The following is a 14,547-nucleotide window of genomic DNA, read 5'->3' on the forward strand; positions in this document are numbered from 1 at the left end:
GTTTTATTCCAGATGTCTTTCAGCATTTTTAGTATAAGTAAAATGTCTCACATGTGATGCTAGTCATTTCAGCTGTGTCTAGACTGCAAGGCTCAGGAGCGTTTCCCAGTGCTTGGATCAAGGTGCATGCAGTTTTAGATGTAAAGGGCAGTAAATTAAATTTTTAACTAGTACTGGAATTTATGAATACTGTATTTAAATTAACCAGTGGCAGAATCTGATGGAGAAACACTCTCATGCTTCTTCAAGAATGACTCGGTGTGGGTGCATGAGCCCAGGAAATAGTGGAGTAGCCAAGTACGTTGCTTGACCACCTCATGCAGTCACGTGCGGCCATCACCCTCCTTCATTTCCCTCTGTCTTCTCATGGTTACAGGGACTCCCATCAAGAGTCCTTCTTAGCTTCTGTTAAATCTCTGCAGAATTTTGACACCTTCTTATTCCTTCAATAACCGTGGTTGCCTTCAACCTTTCCTGACGAACATCAGTGGTTAGACTTGAGGTGGTTTTTACAAGCTCAGTTTCTGCACTTCTGATATCTTCTAGTAGCATCCACCCTGTGACAAACTCTATTAAGAGACAGTACCAAGAGGTACTCATTTGACAAGGAAACTGCAGATTCCCAACAGAGACTTGGTATCTTACTGTTTTCTGCTAAGATGTAGCTGTCTCAAGTTGCATTGCAAGCGCTTAAGAGCACCAGGACACGTCTGCGACCACTGTGGTGCCAGTGCACTGAGCACAGTGATCCTCTCTGCGAGGTACTAGGAAAAGTACTAACTGCAGCTGAGGACTTATTTCTCAAGGGCATGAAGCTCTTCACTGAGCACAGAGGTAATGCTCTTCAGCTGTTTAAGACTTTATTTCTGCTTTCTGCTCCCTGCGGATTTATGTTCCAGCACCATATTGTGAATTGTACCTATCTTCAGCTTCAATTAAATTCATGAATGCAGTATTGCAAACACAGCCATCCTCTGAAGCCAAGAAAATACCAAGGTATTTTAGGGAACATCCACCTTCCTTTTCCTCTGCTACAAACTGCTGCTCCTGCAGCACACAGAAGAAATTGTGGTAGGGTATCTAATCACAGTACTTGTAATGGAGGCTTCAGGAGTTGGCTAAATCACCCAAAAACTTGTTCGTGTGGTGGCCATGTGAAATGCAGATAGATCCTTTTCTGAGAGCCATCACACTGGGCTGCAGAGCCCTGGAGTTGAACCTCCATGTGCTTAAATGCAAGGCATGTATGTAATTTCATGGCACAACTGGGACCTGAGGAGGGAAATGTGTGAGATTAAAATTGCGTTTCTTAGCAGGCAATACCAAATAAGATCATGTTTAATGTCTGTGCTAAGGGAAAATTCACATTATTTCATTCACTTGGACTGAAATTGGTTTTTTGCTTAAAGGGAAGAAGTGTATTGCTATTACATTTATAATTAATGATAACCTAATCTAAGATTTGTACAAGCAGATTTAAACCGAGCTCTTATTTTGACACATATAAAATTTTATCATTAACATCTTTATATTCCTGACTGACACCTGGCTAATAGCATTGTAGTAGATTAAATCTTGAAGCAAGAGAGATGAATGTAGCTACAATATTACACAGGTGATTTTTCATATTCTGCTTTTTCATGTGTCTCCCTTTTATCAGAAAACTGCCCTTGTGTTCATTTGACTTGCTTATAAAAAGTAGATAGCAATTATCTTGCTGGAAGGACTTCTGTGTTTTTCTTTCAACATGCCCACCTATCCAGGACTTTCAAATGTGTTCACAGTGTTTTTCATGCCTTTTCATTTTCAAAGGCATTTTTATTAGAAACAGTACTTGATAAACACATGATTACAAAAATGTGAGCATTAATGAGGAAGAATGTCCCCAATAATCAACTCTTCGTAATTTGCTATTTATCTTAATTTATTTTAATTTATAATTTGTCTTAATTACTGAGGTCAGTGACTTCAGGAGGATGCCAGCCTTGAAAGGTTTCAGCAGGTAGTTTGACCTCCTAGAATGAAACCTACTGTATTGCCTTTTTAGCATTTGTGCCGATCTCCACAACAGGCAGACACCTTCTCAATACTAAGAGTTTTTTAATTACTTTGGTTTATCATAAATTAATTGATACTCACATTATGCAAATAAAACTGTTCTTGTATTTCTGGCTATTTTTTATACAGCAAGCAATGTGATCAGTCAGCAAAATTAATTATTCCAAGTGAAACACAGTGGCTTCAGCTGCATTCTTATTTTAAATGCTTAAGCAAGGAAAGCCAATATACTGCAGAATTAAAGGCTCTGACTATATAAACATGTATAATTCAAATGCATTAAATCTAAAATGGTTTGAAGAAAGCTGGGCACCACCCATTTTTACATGTGGAATTACTCGTGGAGGCCAGTGTTTGTGTGAGTTAGGGCAGGATCTGCCTGTGGAGTTGCCTGCTTAAACATTTCAAATTCAGTCAGTGCCAAAATTTGAGCTGCATGTGAAGTTTCTGACCCCTGTAAGTGTGCGCACTTCACAGTATATGCTCAATCTGTAGGTTTAGAGATTTTTGTCAAAGCTTCTCTGTAGAGGTGAACACCTCACCTTGGTGGAGTTGATAGTAGTTTTTCAGTAACCTCTACCGGGGCAGAATTTTACCCAAGGGTATGCTTTAATCCTTGCAATATTCTTTATGATCAGCCACTGTTCTAGAGACAGATCAAATACAGGTGTATTTGGCCTTTACATCCCCTGTGCGTACTGTGTGTTGTGTGCACTTTCATATCGCGTGGTACAGCTGCATAGATCCTATTTAAAACTGGACTACGAGTGCTCTGTTGCTGGTTGTGGAAATGAATCTGTTGGGATTGCACTCCACATGGTTACTTGGTTACGGTGCTGCATGTGAAGGCAAGCTTTTGCTACGGCTGTGCACTCTGATACATATTGTAGCTTACGGAATGGCTGTAAGACCCAGTTTTAAGTAATGTGCATCCTAAATATCGATGCTAGATATTCCAGCTGCTTGAAGAATTTTTCCGTCCCTCTTTGTAAAAAATTAAATCCAATGAACCCCACTGAATGTGGTTAACAATAAAATAAATATTAAAAAAAAATCCTGGGATTGCATTCAGTGTTCTCTCCAGCAGTGGAGAATCAGAGGGTGGAAGATGAATCGACATACCAGGGTTGAGTGCTGCTGGGAACAGAAAGGTGCTTGTTTCCTATGGATATGGGAGAACATTTGTCAGATATGTATTTTTTTCAGTGAGTTAAGAGGACAAATCCAGTCCTACTATGATCCTACTGGTAGATGTTGCTTTCCAATCGGGAAAACTTTTTTGCAGAAGATGAGAACTGTGAGGATACACTATTGAGAGTGGGTTCTCCAGGATTAATGCCACTAACATCATCACTGCTTTCATGATTGTTGTAAGCCAGGTTAGGTTTGTGCTGCCTTCAGAAAGGGCAGTTTCCCTGTCACCTCACTGTTCTTCACGCTAATGAGTAGGATCAACCCATCTACCCCACTGACAACTAATCCTTCTTCCCCTTCCCCACAAATCAATTAATCCTTTCTTATAGTCATCAGCCAGATCAGCAGGCTGATTCCATTCACTGCTCAGCCCCGCAGGCAGGGAGACGGGAGTGGGAGAATCCCCTCGTCCTTTGGCTGAAGCCAGCTGTGAAGAGCACGCTGAGAATTGATGGAGGTGCTTCTGAGATGCAAGGGATGGCACAGGGTTGCTGAGCAGTGCAGTAAGTGGCTGCTGTTGGAGCAGATGGGCCAAGCCACGTGACAGCTATGGCACATGAATCCAGGTGGCTTTGCAAATGAGAGACTGAAGTGCAGTGACTAACAAACAAATGGAATAAGCTTTCACATTAAAAGTAAGGCATAAGATACAAGGTATATTGGATTTAGTAGATGGGGTAACATAATAGCTGAGAAACAGAAAGCATTTACAAACAGAATGAAAGACATGGGAGAATTTTCTTACCGAGACTTCTTCATGTGTGTCAAACATCTGGTCTTCAGAAACACCAAAACTCCAAACTAGACAAAGGTAATATGAGGAAGCATTTTGGTTTTAACCTTCGGGATTAATTCCTGACCCAAAACCATCTATTCCAATCCAATGCCACTAAACTATCCAGTGAGCTCTCAGGCTGTAAATGAATCAAAATGAATCTGAGAACTTATTATGTGGAAATGCCATCTCTGATACGATATCCCATTTTTCTTTTGAAATTGGCCCCTATTGCCTTAACATGACAAAGGCACCTTATTAAGTGGGAGATGGGGAAAATCCTTCCTGGTAGGACTACTAATTATCCAAACTTTAAAGGTAACCCTGTTCTACCCTTATTGCTTCTATACACTTTTGAAGGTGACTGTCTTCTGAAGGAATGTATTCAGTATTCTGCATTGTCAGTTGCCATTTCTTAGAAAATGAGCGTAAGTGAAGGTTTTCCTCTTCTATCACTTTTTTTAAACAAACTTGACTTTCTTCTTGGCGTTCTCCCTTTGTGGCGGAAATGAGGTCCGTTGTGGTCCCCTTCGGTTTTGTGGTTTTGACTCTCCTCTCAGACGCTTGTCTTGGACCAGCAAGTGAAGATAGGAACTCCACCAGTGTTAAATATCTAGCATAGTAATTAACCATACCCCCACCTGTCAGCTTCAGTAGTGCCTGATTATAAAGAATATTGTTACATGTTATATTACTTATAGTAATAAATGTATCTACAATTATTTTAAAGTTCTTTATTTTAAAGGGAGACCTTTGCCCCGTCCATCTAAGATTACTTCTTTCTCTGCATAACACAAAGGGTTAGTACGTTAGTATGGTGCAAGATTCAGCTCATATTTTGTAGTGATGTAAATCCAGAATCACTTTATTGACACTGATAAAACAGATGGCTAAACCCAAGCTAGACAGAACTGTAATTATATCTGCAGCGTTAGAGGTGAAGGTATGTTATTAAAACATTTCCCTCTTCTCTTTGAATAATGTGTAGGTCTTGCAAAATGTTAAGCATCATACTAACAATATCAAATGTCACTCTAGCTTCTGGATGGGAAAAAGTATACGAAGCAAAAGGGAATATGTGCAGAATGACTATGAGAGCTCCTAATTAGCCATTATAGGATTCCATTAATCTCTTCAATCGACTAAAAGAATTATAGTCATTGAAGTCTATTTGTCTTAAGATGGAAAGAAGGCTTAACCAAAGCCTTTGGACTGACAATAGGAAGGAAAAGCATATTCTGTGCATTTAGCTACATCTGTTGGTTTTCTTAGAGAAGGTCACAGCCATCTTCAGATAACATCAGAGCAGATATCATTCAAGAGCACTGAGTATATTGGTACATGTTTTACCAGAGGTCTAGCAAGCTAGCAGATACACCATGGCTGAGCATGCGTGTACCCCAGCTAAAGTAATTCGTGTTCCTGGGTGGGAGTTTGGAGTTGGAGGTCAGGAATAGAAAATTACAAGCCCAAATTACTGTAACACTTTTCTGTTCCATTGGTTAGTGCAATGGACTATATCTTACGTACGGATCTGTCATGTGGCTATCAGCAGGGGCAGGATGGGGATGCAGCCGGAAAGCAGCCGCGTCCTGCCCGGCTGCGGGTTGTCTGTCCCCTCTGGGCTGTGGGTGTCCCTCAAGGGGTGGCCTCTGCACGGTACCTCCCAGATCTTGCACGGTCAGTAGGACCATATTAGCCCAGCAGTTTGAAAACTGGAAATCATAAGCGGTTTTTTGAGTTTCTAACGTTTGTGGTTCTGATTTTAATCTTCCTAATGCGAAACAACTACATTTGCTCCAACATGGCTTTCCTGAGTTTATGGGCAGCTTCAGCAGCATAAGCTCCCTCTCACCCAGTGAGCTCATATGTCAACAGCATTTCCTATTTATTTAACTTATTTAATGTTTAATTGTTGCCCATGGTATCAAATCATGTAAGAAACTGCATTGGGTTAAGGCTTGTGGAGGGAATTGGAAGTGAAAATGCAGAAGAGGAGAAAGGAAGGAGAAACAATAAGGGATAGTGAACAACAGAGAAGTGTGAATTAGCAGTGGCTATAAAGGTGGAGACATACTGCCACCATGCAGCGATGAGGATAAAAAGAAAACTAACCATATTTTGCCATGGATCTCTGGTGCAGACCCATCCTTGAAATTGGTGGGAATTCAATGGACCGGAGAGCACGTTATCTCTAATGTATTTTTTGGCTCACAGATCACAATTAAAATTAAATTCTGCCTTCTGCAAAATTAAATTGGACACACTGGTCTGCTGCAGTGAATCCTTGATCTCAGTTGGTCTCAGCTGAGCTAGACTACTCAAGAAAAAAACCCCAAATGATAACTATGGAACTTTTCTTGTGAGAGCATGTGAAATTGCTATCATAGCACAAGTTATTTTCAAGGAAATCTAGGATGTATGGGTTACTTTTCAGGAAGAAAGATTGTTTTACAGGCCCTTACCGTTCACTGCTGTTCCTATAGATCATTCCATTCAAGTGTCTTGGCTGCAAAAATATTAATACAAATGTTGTTATGAGATGATGATGTTCTCAATATTACATAGAATAAATGTTATCACTTAAATATTTTAAAGTGCCAGCATTTCTGCATGCTGTAGCTTTTTGCTAAGATGAGCCTACATTTGTCACATGTTTTGAATTCTGTATTATTCAGTAAATGAGCATGTGGTTAATTAAAGTAGCATTACTACACTGGGAGGTGATCAGATTGCAAACATATCTTTAACAATTGGCTCTTGTAAATAAAACAGAAGAGCGCTGATTGAAATCTGAAAATGTCAATAGATGCAAAAAGCCACCTTAGAGCGTTACCTGATAAAATAAGGGAAGAGAAGTAATGACATGGTCAATATTAACTGCTATCAGCTGGAAAGAAATCAGATTGTCAGTGATCTATAAAATTCTTGCCAAAGTAGAAGCTCATTTACACATACAGATCTTCATACCCTTTGCTAAGAAAAGCATATGTGACAGCTTAGAGGTTTTAGCTGCCAAAGATCTTTCACTCTGAATACAGTAAATGTCACATCTATTTATTTATCGTTAAATTTTGCTAAGTATCTGTAGAAATATTTGGATTTTTTCTATCATAATGTAGATGTTTAAAAGGAAAAGAATCCAGATTATAATGCAGCTGTAGCACCAAACCATATGGCTGCTAAATGGGAGCAAAAATACACCATTGAATTACTGGGAGTAAACATAAACTGGATGCAATCTTCAGAAGAATATTAAATGGAATATATAAATACCAGAGTATTGCCATAAAATCATGCAATCAGACAATAGTAGCCATCAGGCAATAGACTATTTCACACGCTGAAAGTAATCACAGTTGTATAGCAATTTACATTTTCTAAATGCCAGACTGAAAATATTAACTAATGAATCTTGGCAAGCTCAGCGTTTCTACCAACTGCAGTGGTGGTTAGAACAACATCTAGGCCTTTTTTAAGAGAGAGAAGTAAGGCAGGCACCCTACACCCCAGCTTTATTAGAATCTGTCCGGAGTCCCAGGTGCTCAAAACAGTCCTGTTTGTCTTTAATTCAATTCAAGCCTTTGACTTCTTTCTTTTAAGAAAACATCTGTGGGTGATTTATTGGTATATTGGGTGGAATTTGCACTGTGCTGAGCAAGAACAAATGGTCCGGTGGAATACATATTCAATGTTATGTATAGTGTCTGGCATGAGAGAGAACTCAAATCAGTGTGATTGTTGTGTTGCCTGTTCTTGTGCTCAGAGACAGTTTCATGATAAGTCCATTTGGATTCTGCATCGTTGTGTAAAAAGGAAAAAGTAACTTTCAGGAGAAAAGCCTGTGTCTCTGCTCAGTCTGGTAAAAACTTACTAGGGGCAATTGTCAACTGTACTTTCATATTTTGGGTCTCTTCAGTTCTTTTTATACAGTGTGGAGTGAGAGGAGGCCTCTTCATCCCATCCACAGCTATCTTCAAACTGCAAACAAGAACTAAACGATCCTTGAACTTCAACTGGACTTTGTAAATTATCATCATGGGGGAATAGACTCTCAGTATTCATAACTGCAGTGCTTGGAATTAGAAATATAATATGAAGAGTTTACTTCAAAATTGGCTAGATTCATCAAGATTTCTTATTATCGCATACTGAACTAGCTCTGCCCCTGGGAACTCAGGTCTAAGTGATATTGAGTGAAGACTTTCCTGAAGTTTGATGTATGAGACAAATAGCAACTCTGAATATCTCTTTCTTTCTACAGATGATATGGAAGCAATTCCAGTCAAGCAGTTCGTTAAACACATCAGTGAGCTGTATTCTAATAACCAGCATGGCTTCTCGGAAGACTTTGAGGTACAATTTAATGATCCACCAATAAAATGTTGTTTTCCTAAAGTTAATTGAGTATTAAGGGATTAAGAATTGTGTATGAAGGGATTGAGTTAGGGACTGTGCGACATCTGTGTGATGCTGTCATGCCAGGTAAATGCAATGCTCAAATATATCGGAAGAAATGGGGAAATACCTGTGTGCCACCAGGTATGAGCAATCTGGGACTGGACATTTACAGATGCTTTCTAATCACCACAGATTTGGTCTTTTTACTGGGGGGACCCTCCTAAGTTTGTATTAAATAGGAAAAGCTGCTTGCAATTCCCAGGAACAACATGAAGATACAAGCGGTTGCTTTTAACTCCAGGCTTTTCTGTTAATCTGCAGCTTATTTTACTCTCGTTGGCCTGGAATTTGCTCCTCGTAGTCACACTGAGAAGTCACGTACCCTCTGAGTAGCCCAAAAGGAGTAAAATAGTATAGTAGAATAGTAAATATTCTTACTATGAGTAAGAATAGTAGAATTTGGTGCTTTATGAAAACCCAAACTATGGGTCAGTTCCTGGAGTCCTTGTTCATGCTCTGTTCAGCCAGGAAAGATTGCTGTTGGTTATTTCGTTCCAGTAAAACCAAGGAGAAAGGCTTCAGGATTTAGTTGGTAGTATTTACCTAATGTCACTGTTTTAAAGGTTGCATCTTGTTACCTGCTTAGGACAGATTCTGACCTATAAATCTGCTATAAATTGGAGGCAATTGCAATGATGTGAAAGTAGTCTTACACCTCTGGCTTACCAAACCCATATTGTGGAAGCATGGTAGACATCACACAGTATGAGGGTGGGCTGTGGAGTCAGGCCCTAATAAGCTCAAGTCAGTATTCTCTGGCTAGGTTTTAGGTATTTATTTCCTTCAGTCTAATCACAGTCACTGCTGAACTTCTGGAAGTATTGAGAAGCAGGAGAAGTCCCAGGAAACTGCATGGAGCTGTGCTACTGGCTTCCCAACCAGCCATCGGAGGCGTGTTTGTGCGATGCATCTGAATGAGAGAGGCAGCTCTGCTTACAAACACGGCAATGAAACAAAATAGGTGGCCTAATATCTACAGTTTCTTCACTTACTGCAGTAAAGACCAGACTGTATGCAGGAATTGTTTTTAATGGGATCATTTAAAACATTTATTGTTGCTGTTTGGTTACTGTCTATAAAGAGTGGCTGCTTTGTCTGACGCCCAAAACCCGTTGTGTGAGTTAGAAACATTTTGTATTCATGAGGAAGGCAAATGTGTAAGGTGTTAAAGTGATTTAGTTCAATTGACTGCTGGCTGGATGGCTGAGCAGGAATATTGAGGCATTTAACAATGTTGATGGTATTCAGGACAAACATTTATTCTCCAGAGAGTAGAATTTGATCAGGATGATCAAATGCGACTCACTCTTCTCAATTATTTATGAATTGCGACCCCAGTGCTATTCATCACAGCTGGGTTTTACACCATTTAATTATTCAAAATAATCAGCAACACATCTGTAAACTTGGTCTGGCTTTAAGCAGGCTTTGCTTCAGCTGTCGCAAAATCACTGCTATTAACAAATGTTGGACACCTTCCGCCCGTGTTTTAGCAAAGAAAAACACTGCTCTAATAGCCCTATTTTTTCCCGTCCTCCTGGAACTCCCTGCTGCAAGTGCCACGTCGTGGCAGCCATTCAGAGAGATAGCTTTGGCCGATTAGTCCTCTTCTGGGGAGCACGGGGTCCCCTCTGAAGGGAAGTTAAACTCCACCGACTGCACTGCACACACCAAATTCTGTTCTTTGTGCTGGCTTAAGTTTTGGAGCGTCTCCTTTGAAGTCAATATAGCTACTCCAGATGTATTTCTCCATAGCTGAGGTCTCAGCTTCCTAAAGAGTAAATGAAATCTCCTCCTAGAGTAAGGAGAAGCAATAGGAAGGAAGAATGGCTTCCTTTCATTGCTTACGTTCTGCCCTGCTCACACCTTGTGGGCCTGATTTTCTTCCTTACAGTTCACAGTGATGGGGCAGAAGAGTGAAACCCAGGAATTTTCACAGAGCCTGTAGGTAGAATGTTTCTCAAGTGCCTAAACTGACTCAGAGATCAGAATACAGATAAAATAGAGGAGCCTGAGGTTACATTTATATAGTAGCTATTGGAATTGGCTAGCGGTGAAACTTCTCACATCTGGTCAGATCCAGCTGTGGTGTATGTGCTGGAATTGTATCTGCTAGCTACAGTGAAGATGTAGCTAATGTTTTATGGAGAAACAGTAGGATTGCAGCTGAAATAGAAAATCCAGACTAGTTTTGGGTGGAAAGTACCACAGCTGTATCACGCCTTCGTCCCTGGGGAGCTTCTGAAAAGAGGTATTATGTTCTGCAGTCATATAAGCTTTTTATAAAATATCTGCTTTTTACATCTAAAAGGAAGAGAGAAGAGGATGGCAAAGGAGATGCTGAAAAATGTGATCAATACTATAGAATAAATAAATCTTCCCAAAGATAGCCAGCACATGGGATTTTTTTTAAATGAGTAAAGGATCAAAAATTCTCTTCAGAAGTTTCTGTGGAGGAGGTTTTATGATGGACCCTGTGGAAGGAAAGACTAAGCTAGGCATACGCATACTCTGCCCAATGTGGAAGGTAAACGTTCTCCATTTGTTTGTTGCTAGTTTTTGGTGGAAGTCTGTTCCTGTGATTTTGGCAGCGTGTTGTGGGTTGTATTAAGTTGGTTTTTACATGAAGAAGATTCCTTTGAAAGTAAATTGTGTGAATACTCCCTCCTCCTCTTAAAATGAGCTGTAATTACAGCTAAATATTTTGTGACTGTTCTTAGGAAGCGTTTTATGTGCAAAGGAAGACAGGACTTTGAACTCACAAATCTTTCCTTGGAAAGTACATTCAAAATGAATCCTTATTCCCTTTGGGTAATCACAGTGCAAGTAGCCAGCTTTATTGTCTGGTGATAGCTGGGCTTTCTTGTATATACAGAATTGTTAAGATTTCCTTTGAGTCCTATGAATTTTCAGGTTTTGATACAAACTAGAAATATAAGGCTCAATTTAATACTGAACAACAAATAGCTTTTTAAAATAAAGTCCATGATCCTGCATGTCTCTGATATCTCTTTGTATTCCACTTTGGAATACCTTCCCACCTAATACTGAAAAAAGTTCTGAGAGGCTTTTTGGCTTGCTCTCGGGCAGCTCCAGCACCCTCTTGCTATGGCGTACAGGGTGAGGTACCACATTTTTACGGGGCAGCACTGGGACAGGGTTTGGTGGCAAGAGTGAACAGAGACTGGGAGGCTCCCTGAGCCAGAGATTATATCTACTCCTTGTCTAGCCAGAGATTTTCTTGGCATCATTATGTTTAATAGTCTTCGATAGATCTATCTTCAACAAATTTTTAATTGCCTCTTGAACCCTTTTAGACTTCTGGTGTCCAAAGCATCCCATGGCAGTGAATTCTACAATTTGTTCCACAAGATCGGACTTCCTTTTGCTTTTAACTCATGCCTCATAACTTCTCTTTTGCATTACGAAGTACATCCCCATTCACTTAAATGCCTCACATGATTCTGTCTGCCTCCCTCATACTTCCCCTTAATCATCTGTTTTCAAATCTGAAGAAGTCTAAACTACTTAATTTGTCTGCCTGAGGAAGCCATTCTGGACTCATGATGCCTTGTTCCCTCTGTACCTTTTTTTCCTTCATTTACCATATCCTTTTCAAGATGGGAAGGCCAAAACTGTGCACAGTATTTAATGAGTGGGTTTACCGCGGAGTTCTGCGGGAGCACAGTAACGTTTTCTGTTTGGTTTTCTATTACTTTCCTCCTTCCTAACATACTATTTGTTTTTTAACAACTACTGAGCACTCAGCTGACACCTCCAGAAAACTATCAGCTGTGACCCCAAGGTCTTGTCGCTGAATGGCAATAGCAAATTGGGAACCTGTCAGTATGTATGTATAGTTAGGGTTGTTTTTCCCAAGTACATCACTTTGCATTTATCAACATTGAATTTCATTTGCCGTTTTATCACTCAGCCGCTCAGAATTGCGAGATTGTTCTGCTTCCCTTCACAAACAGCTTTTGTTCTAATTATCCTGAATAATTTTGTATCATAAACACACTTTTTCTCCTCTACAGTCCATTTATGAATAGATTAGGTCCCCGTAAGGTCCCACTGGTGAAATCTGAACACTGACAATTCCTGGGTGGTGAGTCCCACCTTTAACCTGTTAGTATACAGGGCGAGTTTTCCTTCTGCTCCAAGACAGATCAGTATTCTATGTTTTCTCAGAGGCCTTTTCACAAACATTTTGGAAATCCAAATATGCTGTTCTCTTCCAGACTGTTCTTACCTATGGACTTCTTCAGGGACCTCTCTGCAGCGTGTTAGAGGCGTTCACTAGCTCTGCTATTTATTACAGCGTCTAGCAGTTTGCCCCATAGAGAAGTCAGATTTAGTGGGCTGTAGTGCCTGAAATCCCTTCTGGATCTCATTTTAAAACCTGATGTCACATTTGCCATCTTCTATTCCCCTGATAGCCAGCCTGACTATATAGGGCATCTACCCTCCAAATTCTTGTATCAAAAAGAGCGTGAAGTGCCACTTCCCACGCTAAAGCTTTTCACTCCCTCCCCCTGGCCGGTTCCTGGAGTAACACAGTAAGTTTTTTGAGTAGTCGTGTCCTTTTGCTCTAAGAAAGGAACACTAAGCCAAGAAATCACCCTCCATCCCCGAAGCTAACTGTGAATTTTTATAGTATAATGCAGGATTTGGATTTCGGAGATCAGACAATTTTATTTCCCTCCTCTCTAATTCTGAAGTGGGTTGGTCAGTGCTGCTGCGGGAGCGATTAGAGTGGGTGAATGCAATCTCCGCAGACCTCTCCTGCCTGTGGCCATGTGAGTGTAATGATTCATTGCCAATTTGGAGTCTGAACAGGCTCACTGAACTTGGAGGCAGGCTGTCTAGCTCCCTCATCACATAAATTGAAAATATCTTTATACTCCAGTGGCACCTTCTTCTAAATGTCCTGAAATGTAAGAAAATCACATAAATCTGTATCTTCAGTGATGTGGCAGGGATCTGCTAACGTTATTCTCATGATTGCTGCTGCTTGGGGCAGGGGTCACTAGCTCTTTTTAACCGGTGACCTCAGAATGTTATTCTCTAGCGAAGGGCTGCATTGAAGACAGATAACGCTGCACTTTGCACGTTTCTTGACACACTAAAAACACTGTGTAGTTATACTGGCATCCCTTACAGATTAGACACAGCTTACACCAGACACATGCTTATAACTGCATCTACACCAAGGAATTTGGCAGTAGGAAGATGCCATTTCAAAAGCATGCTGCTAGCAGACATTACTGCACTGGGAAATGTTTTATAACCCTGGCCCAAAACTGCCATAATTAGAGGTATTCTCAGCCTGTGCATTGCTGTACTGAAACCAAAGGGAAGCAGCACTGTGAAAGCTGGAGGAAGGATTGCTGCAGAAGGGGATCTTCCTGGGGTTCTCAATTCTTATCTCACCGCTTGACCTACCCTGAGAAATTGGCATTGTGGATTAAGAGATAAAGTTGAAGAGAAGCAATAAAAGACGTTCAGATATCTGGGCTTTCTGTTACTAACCATAGTACCGCAGCCATACCCAAAGTTTCTTCCTGGAAGCCCTGCTCAGAGGAGCCGTAGCCCTGCACGGGCAATGCAAGGTTTCGGTCAGGCTCCGACACCTCCCTGCCCAATGAAGGACAGGATACCGCAAGCGAACCGTCCTCCACCATCCTCTCCTCTCTCGTTCATTTACGTGAATTTTTAGCTATCTATTCATGATTCCTCCACTGTTATTCCTGTGTTGAGTCCTTTTGGTTTGCCTATTTTCCCCTTCTTTCTAGGCTGTCCCCAGCTTACCTCTCTCAAGTGCCGTCAGAGAGTTTATACTAGTGCTAAACTATCACAAAAATCTACACTATTCCTGTGGGATATCTTCAAATACTATTTGCTGTCTCTGTTGGTATGCCGTCTTCATGTTTGCTGTGAGAAAGCAAACAGCAAGAGCACTACCACAGAATTCTCTAATTTGAGATTAAAATAGTAGGTCAAAAATTATTTTAGGGGTGGATGAACTAGCTGCTTTCATGCTGAAAAATATCACAATA

General features: G+C 40.5%; 1 protein-coding gene across 1 annotated transcript in view; it reads left to right on the forward strand.

Annotated features, from left to right (window-relative positions):
* PTPRG (protein tyrosine phosphatase receptor type G) overlaps positions 1 to 14,547 on the forward strand; it is a 408,244-nt gene that overhangs the window by 372,553 nt on the left and 21,144 nt on the right. Inside the window, exon 15 of the mRNA XM_075762295.1 lies at positions 8,292 to 8,383. Within this exon, the coding sequence (XP_075618410.1) occupies positions 8,292 to 8,383 (92 nt within the window). The remainder of the gene's footprint in view (positions 1 to 8,291; positions 8,384 to 14,547) is intronic.

The sequence above is a fragment of the Balearica regulorum genome, chromosome 10 (genome assembly GCF_011004875.1).
Source record: "Balearica regulorum gibbericeps isolate bBalReg1 chromosome 10, bBalReg1.pri, whole genome shotgun sequence".
NCBI classification, from domain to species: domain Eukaryota; kingdom Metazoa; phylum Chordata; class Aves; order Gruiformes; family Gruidae; genus Balearica; species Balearica regulorum.